This window comes from Salvia splendens, chromosome 19 (genome assembly GCF_004379255.2).
Source record: "Salvia splendens isolate huo1 chromosome 19, SspV2, whole genome shotgun sequence".
Classification (NCBI taxonomy): domain Eukaryota; kingdom Viridiplantae; phylum Streptophyta; class Magnoliopsida; order Lamiales; family Lamiaceae; genus Salvia; species Salvia splendens.
Window position 1 is genome coordinate 17570653 of NC_056050.1, and position 17215 is coordinate 17587867.

Consider the following 17215-nt stretch of genomic DNA (forward strand, 5'->3'; position numbering starts at 1 on the left):
ATCTACTTTTTAATTTAAATTAAAATAGTATATTTTCACGTATATGTGTCGTATATTTAATTCCGTATTTTGTGTGATTATTAATTGTACTTTTTAAAATTTTAATAGTATTATTCAATTTTCCTGTATTTGTCTCGTAAATTAAATTCCGTATGTTGCTACGATTGTAAATTAAATTATATAATTGTTATTAGTGATGTGGATAGGCTATGGGAGGGCTATTGCATGTCCAGTTGCATGTCCAGATGATGTGGCAGGAGGATTTAGTACTGATGATGTGGCAGTGGCAAGGTTATGGGAGGGCTATTGCATGTCCAGAACCACTGGAGATGCTCTAAAATACTGATTTTTTTTAAAGATGTGTTGGTTTTGTATAAGAAGTCTATATCTGGTGTTTTGTTATGCTGGATTAATGTCTTTTTTTGTTGATATTTAATTTTTGACGTGTTTTGCAATCATTATAAACTGAATTCGAGTTTGTATTGAATATTTATATTTAAACGGGTACCGGGTATACCCGATACCCACAAAAACCTGAAACTCAATACCCGTACCCGAACCCGAACCCGTTCCCGCTTATGTCGGGTAGCGGGTACCCGAAACTCGACGGGTAACGGGTCGGGTGTGCAGGTACCCAATACCCGCTACCCGTTTCGACACCCCTAAAGAAGACTCTATTTCTTACTTTATCAACAGTTGAAAAGACGACCGACGAAAAATAAAATCGTGTAATGGTCGTAGCTCAACCCCACCGCCGAACATTTCATCGCTATTTATCTCCTCTTTTCTTCTCCAATATGCAGTATCAATTCCATAATCCCTTCTAGTTCTAGCTAGTTATTCTGCATCTCATTACCATAATGGCTTATTCTTCTCTTGTTTCCCTTGATAAAACCATAACTCAAATCCTCCTTCCCGGCGGCAGATATTCCATTTCTCCCCACCAAACAAAACAGATTGTATCACTACATAAACACTTTTTTCATTCCTATCTCTTCTCCACGATTTTCCCGCCGAATCCCAGAATCTGGAATCGAGAATGCAGCAATGGAAGCCGAAGATATCATCGAAATGCTTCTGACGGAACAACTTCGTCACAATTTCAGGTACACGCACTGGATTGCACAACTAAGTAGTCTCAAGTTTGAAATCAAGTTGCGTAAAGTAAGAACTCTAATGGATTCAATCGCCGAAGAGGCGGCAGAGATGAAAAATAGCATCAAATTCGAAGATGCACAAATTCATGATTCCGTTGAGGCTAGTTCATCTTCATCATCATCATCATCATCATCACTAGTTGCAGATACTGGAAAATTGAAAATGGTAGTAGAATTGAATGAGGATTTGTTAGGAATAAAAACACGCCTTTGTAGCCATTCGCCACACCTCCAAACCCTCCCAATATTTGGCATGGGAGGTATTGGGAAACGACTCTCGCTGGAACTGTCTACGACGATCCATTAATCAGAGAGCATTTTCAAATTCGTGCTTGGGTGACAGTATCACAAGATCATAGCGAGAGAGAAATTCTTTCAGATCTGCTGGATTCGATGAGAGAATTTGACGCGGAATGGAGGAAAGAATCCACAAGAGATAGATCCGAAGAGGGAAACGAGTCTCTGTTGGAAATTCCTGAAATGAGCAATACTGAAATGGCACTAAAAGTGCACAAAATCCTAGTAGGAAGGAGGTTTCTCATTGTAATGGATGATATATGAAGCATAGAGGTGTTGGATTATGCAAAAAATTCTGTTTCCCGACAACGAGAATGGAAGTCGGATCATGTTAACGACAAGGCTAGCAAATGTGGATGCCTCTGCCCCTTTCCACGAGATGAAATTGATGGATGCTGATCAGAGCTGGAGCCTACTCTCCGCGCACCAACATCACATCCCCGCCGAGCTGGAGAGTGCTGGAAAGGAGATTGCAAGAAGCTGCGGAGGACTGCCTCTTGCAGTAGTGGTGGTTGCAGGGCTCCTATCCACGGTGAGCAGGACTCGGGCTGTGTGGGACAAAATTGCAAGGAATGTAAAATCATCTATTGCCACTGGAGATGGCCATGGCCGGATAGAAAAGATCCTATCCTTGAGCTACAACCATCTGCCTCTTCATTTGAAGCCTTGTTTCTTATACATGTCAGGCTTTCCTGAAGATCACGAGATCAAATCACAGACTTGATCAGGCTATGGGTAGCTGAAGGCTTTGTTGAATTGGAAGACGCTGCAGAGCAGTATCTGGAGGATCTTGTTGACAGGAGCCTCGTCGTAGTCACCAAGAGGAAGTCCAATGGAAGAATCAAAAGTTGCAGCCTTCATGATATGGTACACGAAATGTGCATCACGCTAGCACACCAACACAAGTTTTTCGTGCACATCACGGGCAGGGGTCACCGCAGGATCAGCATCTCTGGTTCGGGTGTCCACTCGTTTGCCTCGACCATCCGTAGTGTCTTGTGCTTCCAACACACTAAACTCGCGTCTATCGGAAGCCTGAGCTTGCTCAGGATTCTAGACGTGCTAAAAGTTCGATCTATGTTGCGTTTGATCCCTGATCAGATATTCAAGCTCTTTCATGTATACATCCTTAAAACCGTCACATGTATCATACACGAATACATTAATTACACCAACTGGTAAGGTAGGTGTATATACTTTATAATTTGGATTTTAATTGTAACTTTGTTTCCCGGACATTCAATCTCATGATTCAGTTTTTTCTTCTAACCACGCATCATGAGATCAAATAATTTAGTATAGCAACCCATAACATCACACAACAGAAATTATTATTTGTTAAAAGAATGAATTCAAACATGATACACTACACTCATAACAGAAATTTAATCTTCCGCACATACAAGACTTCAACACCACAATCATATACTACTACGACTCCAGTAAAATTACAAATATTGCAGCAACAAACACAGCCAAACTCCAAGACATTAATTTCAAGCTGCTAGAACTTTGAATCGTATTCCTAGATCTCGTATCGGGCGTGCCCGTCACGCACCCTAACGGGTTAATACGTTGCCCGCATCTTCCCGGCAGCGTCTGTGCCTCAGTGACGTTGATGCCCGCCTGCTCAGCTTGATTGGCACCCTGGACGCTTATCAAAGAGCACAGGCACTCGGGCATTGACTTAATAACATAATCGAGATTCTGGCAGCAACTTTCCGGTGGCCGGGATTTTTCGTTGAGATAGTTTAGGCACGGCTGAAGCTCGTTCATGCATTGTTGTTGTTGCACCTGTGCAAGATTTTGGGAGATGAAGAGAGAAAAGATGATTGCAATCTTGATTGCATATTGCATGGCTCTAATTTGATGATCCATGTTCCTTGTGCCTACACTTTGTATGATCTAAGAGATTTGGTGAATATGCTTGGCTAATTCATGTGCATATATATATATATATATAAGTATTTGAGGTAGAATTAATAGGTGGGGGTTTGGTGATCCAACTAGAAATTTTTATATGTTTGTGACTTTGAAATGTTTTAATACTACAAGAAATACGGTTGTGGTTTTATAGATAAATATGTTCAACTACTTATAATAGGTTGGAATGGAGGCTGGTTTGATTTCAATATAATAATAACGTAATAATTGATAGTATAAAAATCAGAGAAAGGTCAAGTTTATACAACTTTCTATATTTGTAATTTTGTTCTTATGTCACTGTTGGACAGAAAATGATTTTGTTTTCATTGAGCAAATCTTTTGCTAATTCTTATACACTTCCATCAAAAGGTACATCGAGTTGCATAATGCAAGAAAATTTGGAGCCAAAAAAAAAACACAGAAAGAAGGCACAAATTCTCAAGAAAATCACATCTAAAATTAAGGTTGCTACAAAAATTGCACCCCAGAGCACTTCACAAGAAAAACCTTCTCCGACTGGTGTCCATCTCAGGAAAGGAGGGAGACAAAATGTAAGCACTCGTTTTCGGGATAATCGGGTTGGAGGTGAGACGGAGAACGAGTAAACCTTGCTGCAAAGTCAGCACATGAATAAAAAGATTATTATTGGAATCTTGAATTTAAGATGCTCGGTCAACGAAATTTGACCAATAATAAATGTGACGAGACATTTAATTTTGGGAAATTAAATGATATAGCGTCAATCAACGTTCCGCGTAGATGACCGTAGTATATTCACTTTCTCAAATCCGATTCCCGGTGAGTGAGAAAAAGTGGATTAAAGTTGGTCTCATTATAGCTTTTAATAAACCTATAAGATTAAAGCTTAGTGAGTAATTAACTAGTGTTAATTATCCCACATAGGAGATGAGACTCATCTTTTAATGTGTATTTATTAAGTGACCCTACTACACTTAATAATTATAGTGGACTAAGATGGGTTGAAGAGCCCACAACCGCGCACACGTGCGTCGAGCCGAGCCGCGCCTGTTTGGGCTTGTCCCTAGACCCAAACTTAAATGTTTTGGACCAACGCTTAGTCAGCGAGACCAGTGGCATGACACATCGTCAACTATGACGCAGTCAAAGTCTACGAGACTGCCATGTAATGAAGTCCACATGCGACGGATGAACTGGGCGTGTACAGCGTTTAGATTCAACGTCGACCACTCCAGCTTTCAAATTCGTAACGGCCAGCCGTTACAGCCACGCCATGATGACAGCCATCAAGGCTGAGATGGCCCCTGCAGTGGACTGGGCCTATAAATAGGCTAGTCATTTCTTGCATCCATACACTTACACACAAGCATCATACTCTCTCTGCATAGTCATTCTTCCCGGAGCTCTGCCCTCTCCTCTTCCAGTTCGCCGGAGCTCTGCTGATAGCGGTGCTGCTTCACCAGAGACGTTGTCGTTTTATCTTTGGAGACGACACGCCATAACCGAGAGCACTACCAGGACGTATCTCGTCTTGCGGAAAGAGGACTTTCCTCGACTCGGCTAAGTTTGATTTCCAGTTTCGTTTTCATTGTATTTTCAGTTTCAGTTCTTCCTTCTTGGGTTGTATTATGCCCGGTTTTTTTTGTTTATCTCTTGTAATTCTAATAATATTCGCAACAATCGCAAGACGAGATATACTTGCCGTTGAAGGATCGAACCTTAACTGAACTTAAAACTATCGAAACCTAATCCTTAGCTTGGAGATGTCGACCAACGCCAACACCTCTGCCTCCACTACTCCGGCCACCGCCGCCTCCACTGCAGTCGCTCTCTCATCAACCTTGATGGGTCCAGGCACTCCCATTCCTGCATCAACTACCTCTTGGGTATGGGACAACCCCTTTGGGGCGTCCACTAGATCCACCTTTGGTGGGTCAATGGGTTCTACTTGTAGTGGTTCCTTTGGATCATTTAATGGATCGAGTGCTGGTGCCTCCGGACTCAATACTGGTGTTGGATCTCTTGGGATCAACACGAATGTGGGGCCATCTATGGTCAACACATATGTGGGGGGCAATAAGCTCAACACAAATTTGGGAGGCTCAACTGGAGTCAACATGAATGGTTCATATCCAGGACCAAGCTCGGTGCCTTTGATGCCGAGGATGATGCCTCCCGCCGAGAAGCCCTCCAAGTTTGGAGGATCCGACTTCAAGAGGTGGCAACAGAAAATGCTGTTCTACTTGACAACATTGGGGGTCGTGCACTATCTCAAGGAAGACGAGCCACCCACGCCAAGCGATCAAGAGACAAGATTGGAGGTCATCTCCGACTACGACGCATGGCACATAGGGGATTATCTATGTAAACATTTCATTTTAAGTGCATTAGATGATAGCCTCTACAATGTATACTCTAATGTAACCACATCTAAACAAATGTGAGAAAACCTAGAGAAAAAGTACCATAGTAATGATGTCGGTACTAAGAAATTTGTAATAGCTAAGTACTTAGGACTACAAAATGGTCGATTCAAGACCAGTGATAGACCAAGTACAAGAGTTCCAAATAATCATCCACGAACTCACCGCCGAAGGGATGATCTTGCCAAAAAATTTTACTTGTGGCACGATAATTAAGATGCTTCCACCTAGTTGGAAGGACTTCAAAAGCTACCTTAAGCACAAGCGAAAGGAGATGACCCTTGAAGAAATGATCGTGAAGTTGCAAATTGAATCTGACGTGCGCAAAAACGACCAAAAGGCTAAAGGCAATGGCCCATTTGAAGCCAAGGCCAACTTGTTGGAGCGAGACGGTCCCTCCAACAAACGTCCTCACCCAAATTGTCCAACGTCAAAGGACAAAGGCAAGGCAAAGCAACATGTGAAAGGCGACTGCTACAAATGTGGCAAACCTGGGCACTATGCCAAGGATTGCCGAAGCAAGAACAAGAAGCCTGCTGCCCACATCGTCGAGAAGGAATTCAAAGATTGGGACGAGAATGACCTCATTGCCGTGATCACTGAAGAGGCCAACTGTAATGCCCCAAAACCCACCTTAGACGGAAAAGTGAATTTCCCGTGCTGTAAATCGTCGAAATTAGGGTTTTCGGCGAATAATTCGAAATAAATAACAAAATAAATTATGATAATTCGACAAATCATGGAATACTGAAATACAAGTCTTAAATAAGTGTTAGAAAAGATATGTGAGCAAAGAATTGAGTTTTAATGAATTTTAGTACGTTTTTTAGAAAAGTCACCGATTAGAGTTTTTCGGCGAATTTGCCGAGAAATATTAGGAATTTCCATTGGAAATAATTTATATGGAATCTAGAGATCAAAAGAAGTATAATATAAGTAATATTGTGCAAGAAATTAAAATTTAATCGATGTTCATATAGAGAATTCGATAGAAGGGCATTTCAGTCTTTTTACATTAATTAAATCAATTCTTTCTCTTTATTTGGAAAGTGCCGATTTTTACTCATCAACTAGGAATGAAATGGCTGCAAATTTTATTTTAAATATTAGAGAGAAGTCTAGAGACAAGGTTTTACAAGTAGTTTAACTAAATGTTGCCAAATGTCTCCATTTTTAGCCATGGAAAAATACTAATGTTGGGAGACTAAAAACATGAGATATCATCTTTCTTCCTCATTCTTCTCCTCTACAAATAAATCGGCAGCCACCTCTCTCAAATCACCATGGCTATTTCCTCTCACATTTTCTTAAGTTTATCGGCGAATAGAACATGTAATCGCGTGAACGTTAAGAAATCAAGTAAGGTCTTTCTTCCTATACTATTTTTATAGCATGAAATTCAATATATATATTAAGGTTGGAAATCTGAAAATTTCGAGCTCCATAGGTGTTGGTGCATAAATGGTTTTATGTTCGATTAATTGTCGAATACGTAGCGTATAGACGACGTATGCCACGTTTTGATGGATAATTTCAAAGTTAAATTGCCATGGTATGAACTTGATGTTGAGATTGAAAATACACCTTAGGGTTTGTGGTTTTAGTAGCTAGATGCTCAAGTTAGATGAAATTTATGATTAAACATGAATTGAAATAGAATTGGATCATCAAGGTTTAATCCCCTGTTTTTCAGTGACATGTTCCGAATTGTTTGGCATGAGTAGAATAGTGGAAACTTTGGTTTAACAATTTCTATAATAACTATGATGAGTCTAGAGGATCCCTGATTTGTATGGAGAATTTAGGAGTTCTTTTACTATGTGTATAAATTGTTATAATAACACAGCTACGAACTGTCAAAATTCTGGTACTTTGTCATATATTGGTATGTGTTATCCGAAATATTCACGGCATTTAAGGTCGATGAAAACTTGATTGCATAATTTTTAAATTAACTATAAGGTGTGTAGTTGTTCTCTAAATTTTATGACGAATTAAAGAGTACAAATATCATGTATAAAAATTGTTTAGAAACTGCTGCCGGAAATGGTCTGATTTTTGGTAGTCTGTGGGAAAACGAGAATATCTCTTAAACTATTAGGAATCTTTGAATGAATTTTATTGGATTATAAACCAGACTTCATTGGGTATTTACAAATATTAGGGTAAGTCTCTAAATCCTTCCGTATGAATATAGAAGTTTTATGACGAATCAGTCCAATGCAGTTGTTATATTAGAATGTTAAAGAATAAGAAGATATTAAGTTAATATAGCAAATTAATTTATTTAGATGATTTAATGATGAAAACATGATCATGGGTAAATATGAGTTATTGATTGCTATGCTATTTATATTATGCATAAAGGCGAAGGAGCCTATAGCGTGTTTTGAACACAAAAGGAATGGACCTAGAAGATAGCGAAGGGTAGGAAGGTGAAATAGGCTTATTTATATTCATAAGCCTGTGAGGTAGCGTATCCTCTCTATGGTTTTTGATTCCTTTGGCTGAGATGATGTGTGCTATAATGTGATTATATGTGAGATGTTAATTAAATAATGTGCTTAAATATTTTTATGATTTAATATGTGGATTATTATGATACTAATTCATTTTGATATGAATGATATGCGGAAAAATGGTACGAATATGAATAAAAGACATTGGATATGATATGCAATGAAATGTAATAAATTATGAAGATCTGAATGATGTGAAATATGTCTGAATAGATTATGAAAAGATATTTGAATGTATATGAAAAAGAAGTTATCTGATAAGTAGAGCCTGAATAAAATGAAACAAGAGAATATTATATAAAGGTTATAAAAGCATATACTAAAAGTTTAGAATGTCTGTGAATTCGATAAGAACGATTATCTGAAGTGATTTTTGGAAATGGAATAAATGTGAGAGAAAAGAGATTTGAAATAAGAATATGAAATAAAACGTCCCGTTTGCTTGGTCAAACGTGTTGGGTACAATTGGCATGCCATAGGACAGCAGCGCTGCATTATATGTGATCACTCGTCTTCTGGATAACCGAAGCGAGGATCGTCTGTTATCTGATGGGCCCCTATCTGATCTGCACCCTCATGGGTGGTCTGATTATCTGTCTGCACCCTAATGGGTGGTCTGAATTATCTGTCTGCACCCTCATGGGTGGTCTGATTATCTGATATGCACCCTATGGGTGGTTTGTGCGGAGTCCTCTCGAGGACAAAATCCGTGTCTGCATCTGATTCTGTTTCTGATCTGGTCCGTGTACCCTACCTGAAACCAAGCAGATATAGGGGTTATATGATAAGATAATATAAAATAATATCTGATGACTTCTGAATAAGAATATGTAATCTGTTACGTATAAAATAATATCTGATGACTGGTGAATAAAGTTCTGTTATATGTGATAATATAATAAGATAAGATGAAATAATATCTGATGACTTCTGAATAAAGAATCTGTAATATGTGATCTATGATATTTAATAAGATAAGATAAAATAATATCTGACGACTTCTGAATGAAGGATCTGTAATTTGTGATCTGTGATATTTATAAGACAAGATAAAATAATATCTGATGACTTGTGAATAATAATATGTGATGGATAAAATAATATCTGATGACGTGGGAATAAGGATCTGTGATATGTGATATGTGATTTGTGAAATATGATATATGATATGATTGTTGATCGGACCTCACGCGGAAGAAATGATATATTATATTGATCGGTCCCCGCTCGGGGTAATTAACACGGAAAAATAGTATATGAAAATAAATGATAAAAGGAGAAAAATGTGATACGAAATAATATATGACGATATGTGAAATATCTGAAGAGACATAAGTAAGAATATATGAAAAGGTTGTATGATAAAAATACATATAAGTTTGATATAGTGATATTGTAAGTAATTTTTGGAAATTTGTGAAATTAAAATGAAAACCAGCAAAAGATTAAAAAGGAAATAATTTAGTTACTACTGTCTTAGTTGAGAGGGTCGGATTCTGTAGTTTGGATATTGCTACTGGGCTTTCGAGCTCACTCCCCCTCTTTTCCCCCCCTGCAGGTTGGAGTTGATCTTATGTCAGTGGTGTTGCGCAGCTTTGCATTTTTGGTGAGTCACTGGTGGTCAACTTGGTTTAGTAGTCGTGGCATGTTGTGTAATAGTTTAATCTTTAATCTTCCGTTGGATAAATGTTAAGTTTTTAATTGTGCTTTTAAGCTAAAAAGAAAAAAAAGGAAAATTTCAGCACGGGTTTTCGATACTGAAACGTGACATCACTTATTCGGTGGGTTTACCTACCGGTTAAGGGGTGTTACACCAACTTGATTGAAAACAAGGGAAGCTGGTACATCGACACTGGAGCAATTGCTCATGTTTGTGCCTATAGGAGTAAGTTTTCAACTTACATTCCTTTTGATGGGAGGAAGATCAGCATGGGTAATCAACCATCATCCGAAGTGAAAGGAACTAGAGTTGTGATCCTCAAAATGACATCTTGAGTCTGTATGACCTTGAAGGATGTGCTGCATGTACCCGACATCCGAAAGAACCTAGTCTCTGGATCTATACTAGTTAATAAGGGTTTTAAACTTGTATTTGAATCCGATAGGTTCGTATTGTATAAGTTTAGAAAGTCCCTCGAAAAAGGTTATGTAACCGATGGACTTTTTAAGCTTAGTGTGGCTACTCGCCATGTTCCAAAGCCTTTGGCTATCAATAACAATGCATTTACTTCCTCTTACTTGACTGAGTATTCAAACTTGTGACATTGTAGATTGGGACATGTAAATATAAACGCCATTAAAAGATTAGTAAATCTTGATTTACTAAAGGCAAGTGAAGTTTATAGTAAAGATAAATGTGAGATTTGTTTTGAAGCCAAAATGGCTAAATTACCGTTTCATTCAGTTGAAAGAAACACCAAACCCCTTGATTAATTCACACCGATGTATGTGACTTCAAATTTGTGCAAACAAGAGGCGGTAAAAAGTACTTTATCACCTTTATAGATGATTGCACGAGATATTGGTACATCTATCTTTTGAAAAGCAAAGATGAAGCAATAGAAGTGTTCAAGAATTATAAGAACGAAGTTGAGAATCAACTTGGTTGTAAAATCAAAATGATTTGAAGTGATAGAGGAAACAAATATGTAGCCCGTTTGAAGAACTATGCAATGCAAGTGGCATAATTCATCAAACAACTGCTCCTTATTCATCCAATCTAATGGGGTTGCAGAACGCAAAAATCGAACTCTAAAAGAGATGATGAATGCATTGCTTCTGACTTCAGGATTACCACATAATAATTCATGTAAGTCGAAAAGGAAACTCCATAAACTAGTTATATAGTATTTGAGAGCATCCACAGTGATTTGAAGATCGTCCGCCCGATCCGTGATTTTCGTCCTCTTCTGCGATCGTCGGCCCATTGCAGGCGGACGGACGATCGTCCGGACGAGTGGGACGACCGAAGTTCAGTTGTCTGGGTTGGTCGCCCGACGCGTCGTCCGTCCATTGCAGGGACACGGACGATGTCAGATGAGGACGAGCGACTCGTTTTTCATTTTTTTTTTATTTTCTATCTATAAATACACATCATTTTCACTCATTTCTCGCACAACTCTCACACAACATCTCAATCAAACATCTCTCTTACACTCACTCTTCCAAAATGTTTCCCGGTGAGGATCCAAATCGGGCTATGGAACGCATAATGTTTGCTTTAGCGGACCAGATTCTCGCAGGTATTCGTGTAATACAAGAGTAGGCCGAAGAGCAGGTCTCGAGGCCCATCTGCCACCGGACATCTGTCCGCTGAGAGCATTGCCTAGCTCATCAACATTTGTTCGAAGACTACTTCGCCGATGAACCACGGTGGGGACTAACGGTTTTTCACCGGCGGTTTAGGATGCGGCGAGAACTGTTTCTCCGCATTGTTCAGGCGATGGAGGCGCGCGACAACTACGTCCAACATCGGGAAGATGCGGCCCATAGAATCGGTCTATGTCCGCTTACGAAGTGCACAGTTGCACTTCGCCAGTTGGCTTACGGCACCACGGCAGACATGTTCGACTAGTATTCACGTCGGAGATGCAACTAGGCGGGAGTGTCTTGAAAAATTTTGTGAGGGCGTCGTTGACGCCTTTGGTGCCAACTATTTGCGCAAGCCGAATGCCACTGATTGCCAGTTCCTGATGTAGATACACGAGAGAGGGTGCATGACTTTCCTAGATGCTAGGGAGCATAGATTGTATGCACTGGGAGTGGAAGAATTGTCCGATAGCGTGGAGAGGCCAATTCACCAGTGGGTATAAGGGTACCCACCCGACTATTATCCTTGAAGCCATTGTTGACCACCGTCTTTGGATCTGGCATGCTCACTTAGGCGTGGCCGGGTCAAACAACGACATCAACGTGCTGAACACTTGAGTCTCTTCATCGAGCAATGCAATGATAACGGTCTGGTTATCGAGTTCATTGCCACTGTAGAAAAAAGGGTCGGACTAAAAAATGCTGATGTGGCAACCACTAGTCCGCCAACTAGGGCGGACACTAGGGCGACCACTATGGATACTCTGACAGGGACCCCGACATCGACGCTAACACAAAGCCGACAGATATCAATAGTTCGCATGAGTCTGACAAGGAGGATGATAGAACCAATCACGAACCGGAACTGGATGTGCAACGAAAGGAAGGACGTCCAAAAAGGAAGAGGAATCGGCCAGCCAAATATGTAGATTTCACTACCTATTAGTTAGATTTGATACTCCCTCCGTTCGTCAAATATTGTCTAGTTTTTGCCATTTTGGTACACCCGTGAAAAGTTGTCCACTTTGCTTTTTTCTATTTTTGGTAAATGAACTCCACTTTCCACTAAATCTTTACACTCATATTTTACTATAAAACTAATATATAAATATGAGACCCTTATTCCACTAACTTTTTCAACTCACTTTTCTTAAAATTCGTGCCGAGTCAAACTTGGACAATATTTCAGGGACAAATGGAGTAGATCATTTTTTTGGGTTATTTCCTTTCAGAATATTTTTGTTTACTAGAATAGATAGAGTCAAATCTTCTTGGGTTTTCTTTTTGATTCTTTCCCAAGTCGTAAAGTCGAATCAAGCAGTGGAAAATCTATAAATTATAGAATTCCCAATAAATTGAGATCATTGAGAAATAAGAATAAAACCTTTTTCTCCTCTTTTACTCTCTTGTCAACAAAAACATAATTGTGACATCCTTAACCCGAAACATGCATCATTTTACATTATTGCAGTTTTTTTATCACTTACATAATGGATATATTAAAAGAATTTTAAAAGAGAGTAATATTAAATTAATTAAGAAAAAGAAAATGTAGTTAATTATATATTTGGACAAGGTAGTAAGTTATTATTAATAGATATATGTATACGTATAAGTAAACAAATGTAAGTATAATTAAATACTTAAGTAGATTAGATTATAGTACCTATTTATACTATTGATATATATATATATATAGAAGTGATTAATGTATAACTAATTTTAAGTGTATATCTAGAGAACAAATCTCAGCCACACAAATAAATGCAACAAATATTATTTATTTTAATAATGTAAAATAGGCCAAGGGTAATTTTGGAAATCACATTATGAAATTTGATCACGCTCATACACGATTCATTTGTTCACGATCATACGTGACTAATTTCCTTCCAGATTTTTTCCTTCCAAATCTCCTTCCAAATCTGATCACTTTCCTTGCAAATCTCCTTCCAAATCTAAACGATTTCATTCAATTTATAAAGGCAATATTCAATTCAATCCGTTCATCGTGATTCAAATCAATGGGTTCAATTCTGAGGTCGGACGAAGATTATTTCGATTCTGAATCATCATCGTCGGGAGAGGAAGCTGAGACTTTTAAAGGTAATCATTATACGTTTCACTTTTATAACAATTACAGTCTATCATGATTAGAGTGACGAAGATGAAGTTTGTGTGTTTGTTCTCATCATGATTAGAGTGTGTATGATGTGAAGATACGTTAGAGTGATGTATTTATATGTTAAAGTAATGTATATAGGCTTTAATTGAAGCGTGTGTGTTTTGTGAATTGAAGAGGCTGTGATATTTGCGTATATTGATGTATTTTATTAACAATAGTGAAGTAAAAACATGGTTATAGTGATGTGTTCCACGGTTAAGTGATGTTTCCTTGATTTTTTGCTATAGTGATGTAATTTGTTAACATCAGTGAAGTGAAATCATGCCTATAGTGATGTGTTCCATCGTCAGAGTGATGTTTCTTTGATTTTTGGCTATAGTGATGTATTTTATTAACAACAGTGAAGTAAAAAAATAGTTATAGTGATGTAATCTAGGGTTAGAGTGATGTTTCTTTGATTTTTGGCTATAGTGATGTATTTTGTTAACAACAGTGAAGTAAAAACATGGTTATAATGATGTAATCCAGGGTCAGAGTGATGTTTCTTTGAGTTTTTGCTATAGTGACGTAATTTGTTAACATCAGTGAAGTGAAATCATGCTTAGAGTGATGTATTTTTATCATCACAGTGTAGTGAAGTATATAGAGCATATAGTGACCTATTATATGCTTACAGTGAAGTATATTATTCATTTTAGTGAAATATTATATGCTAACAGTGATGTATATTCATCTTACAGTGGTTTACGCAACAAAATGCCCCAATGAATTGAAACTAAAAATTGGACAAAGCATGAACCTTGATCGTGCATTGGACTTCTACAACAATTATGCTCGATATGTTGGGTTTGACACCCGTAAAAAGGGATCGAAAAAGGAAAAATATGTCATTACTTGGATTTACGTGGTGTGTAGCCGAGAAGGTACAAAGCAAAGAAATAGTGAACAATCTGAGGTGAAACGCAAGCGTTCTTCTATTAAGTGCCATTGTAATGCTAAAGTGTCTTGGAAGTATTTTATGGGTGTTGGTTATGTTATAGAAAGTTTCATTGAAGAACATAATCACGAGATGGTTGAGGAACGCCATAAGCGTTTTATGAAATTGAACCGCAATTTGGATTTAGTCCATCGGAGATTCATCCTTGATTGTGCTAATGCAAACATTGGTCCAACTTTAAGTTTTAGCTTACTTAAGGAAGTGCTTGGTGGATTAGATTATGTAGGGTGTAATGTTTTGAAGTGCGCAACTATAGACGTGATCTTAGAGCATATGTGGAAGGAGCTGATGCGCAAATGCTATTAAATGAGATGCACATGAAGAAGGAACTTTGTGGTGCATTTACATATGAGTATGAAGTCAAATCAAAAGATAGACTGACACGTTTGTTTTGGTGTGATCCTACTGCCAAGAGAAACTATCATTTGCATGGTGATATTGTTTCTTTTGATACGACATACTCAACAAATATGTATGTGCACACTAATTACTATTTTTCACTTCAGTGAAGTATATTGTGCATTACAGTGATGTATATTGTGCATTACAGTGATGTATACTTCTGCATGCCTATAGTGTATTTTTTTCATTTTAGGGAAGTATATTGAGCAATTAGTGAACTACAACATTCTTATAGTGAAGTGTATTGAGCATGCCTTGACATGGAGTATATTGAGCATATAGTGATGTATATTATGCATTACAGTGATGTATATTGTGCATTACAGTGAAGTATATTTCTGCATGTTTATAGTGAATTTTTTTCATTTTATTGAAGTATATTGTTCATATAGTGAACTATATTCTGCATGCCTTAGAGTGATTTTAATATGTAGGTACTGTATGATATTTGCTCCTTTTACGGGCAAGGATAATCATGGTCGCCCTGTGACATTTGCTGCTGGCCTTTTGTCCAAAGAAATTGCCAACTCATTTTCATGGTTATTTAACCAATTTGTAAAGTGTATGGGTGTGGCTCTCAAACTCATTGTAACCGACCAAGACTTAGGAATGAAAGTTGCTATTGAGGAGGTCCTTGTCAATACAAGACACCGGTGGTGTATGTGGTACGTTATGAATAAAGTTGCTGACAAATTGCCAAAGAACATGCTTGGTAGTGAAGAACTAAAGAAGGAACTGAATGCATGTGTATGGTCGGAGTTGATAGAACCTGATGCATTTGAAGAAACTTGGCATGCTATAATGGAAAGATATGGGCTGGCCAATAATGACTGGTTTTCATCAATGTTTGCATCCAGAAGGTTTTGGGTTCCAGCCTTTTTCCGTGAATTTCCGATGAGTTCGTTGATAAAGACAACTTCTATGTCTGAATCACAGAATGGCTTCTTTAAAAGGTACTCAAAGTCTCGATCTAACCTTATACAATTTTATATGAACTATAACCATACTCTGAAGACTCAAACAAGTAATAGTGCAAAGCTTGAATACTATGATTCAACAAAAGTGCCTATTCTGAAAACAAAGTTGGAAATTGAGAAACATGCTTCAACGATATATAGTGGTAGTGGTTATAATGCAATTCAAGAAGAGATAGTTTTTGCATGTTTCTTTTTGTCTTGTGCAACTCTCGGAGTGTCTACCAATAGAGAGATTGAAGTATATAACGTAAAGGACAATGATTCAAACTCATGGACAATGACTTACTCCATTGGTGATGATACCTATTTTTGTAGATGCAAAAAGTTTGAGAGACTTGATCTATTGTGCAGTCATATATTTTGTGTGTTGAAATATAAGTTTGTTAAGTTGATACCCGAGAAGTTGCGTGGAGGGAGATGGTTGAAGTCACAGTTTGTGAAGCCAATACATGGAGTTTTTTGTGATGATCAAGAAATACACCTTGCTGCGGACGAGAAGAAGATTGCATTTAAAAACTTGTATGCATTATTCATTGAAACAACACAAAGTATTGAAGGGAATATTCATCAAATCAATGCATTTGCTTCAATTATTGAAGAAGGTAAGAAGCTTCTTCTCGGATAAGGTGTTGTTCAGCCTTCGACAGAGAAGAGAGCATTGATTGAGAACTTCTATGGCTCACAAGTTCCGAACTTTATTGAAGTTCATCCTCTTGATGTTGTTAGTACAAAGGGCAGTGGAAGTAGGAAGAAATCAAAGAAGGAGTCGGCAATGAAATTAGCAATGAAACCAGGTTGAAAGTGTGGAAACTGTCATGAGATTGGACACCATGATTCTAGGAACTACAAAAAAGGTTAATGAGAAGGCAAATCAGAGGCAGTGAGGATTTGGACAGAAATAGTTCACTTTGTAGCCTTTTTAGAGCACTAATGATTCATTTTTATTACACTTTTGAGTGAATTTTATCTCAATGCAAACTTTGTTTTTGTGTTAAGCTCAAGTGCCAATAAGTTCACTTTTATATGTATTCGTTAACAAAATACATCACTATAGCCATGTTTTTACTTCACTGATGTTAACAAAATACATCACTTTAGCAAAAA

At 37.9% G+C, this 17215-nt stretch overlaps 3 protein-coding genes across 3 annotated transcripts; 2 read left to right on the top strand and 1 right to left on the bottom strand.

Annotated features, from left to right (window-relative positions):
• The first annotated feature begins 1047 nt into the window (after positions 1-1047).
• LOC121779103 (disease resistance RPP8-like protein 3) lies at positions 1048-1718 on the top strand. The gene is made up of 2 exons (XM_042176445.1): positions 1048-1323; positions 1374-1718. The coding sequence occupies exons 1-2, from the start codon at positions 1048-1050 to the stop codon at positions 1716-1718; spliced, it is 621 nt and encodes a 206-aa protein (XP_042032379.1).
• Positions 1719-2784: 1066 nt separating this feature from the next.
• On the bottom strand, positions 2785-3431 carry LOC121779400 (non-specific lipid transfer protein GPI-anchored 30-like). The gene has a single exon (XM_042176734.1). The coding sequence runs from the start codon at positions 3330-3332 to the stop codon at positions 2886-2888; it is 447 nt and encodes a 148-aa protein (XP_042032668.1). The 5' UTR covers positions 3333-3431; the 3' UTR covers positions 2785-2885.
• A 12144-nt stretch (positions 3432-15575) lies between these two features.
• LOC121779104 (protein FAR1-RELATED SEQUENCE 5-like) lies at positions 15576-16736 on the top strand. The gene has a single exon (XM_042176446.1). It carries the CDS (start codon positions 15576-15578, stop codon positions 16734-16736), a length of 1161 nt encoding a protein of 386 aa, XP_042032380.1.
• The last annotated feature ends 479 nt before the right edge of the window (positions 16737-17215 follow it).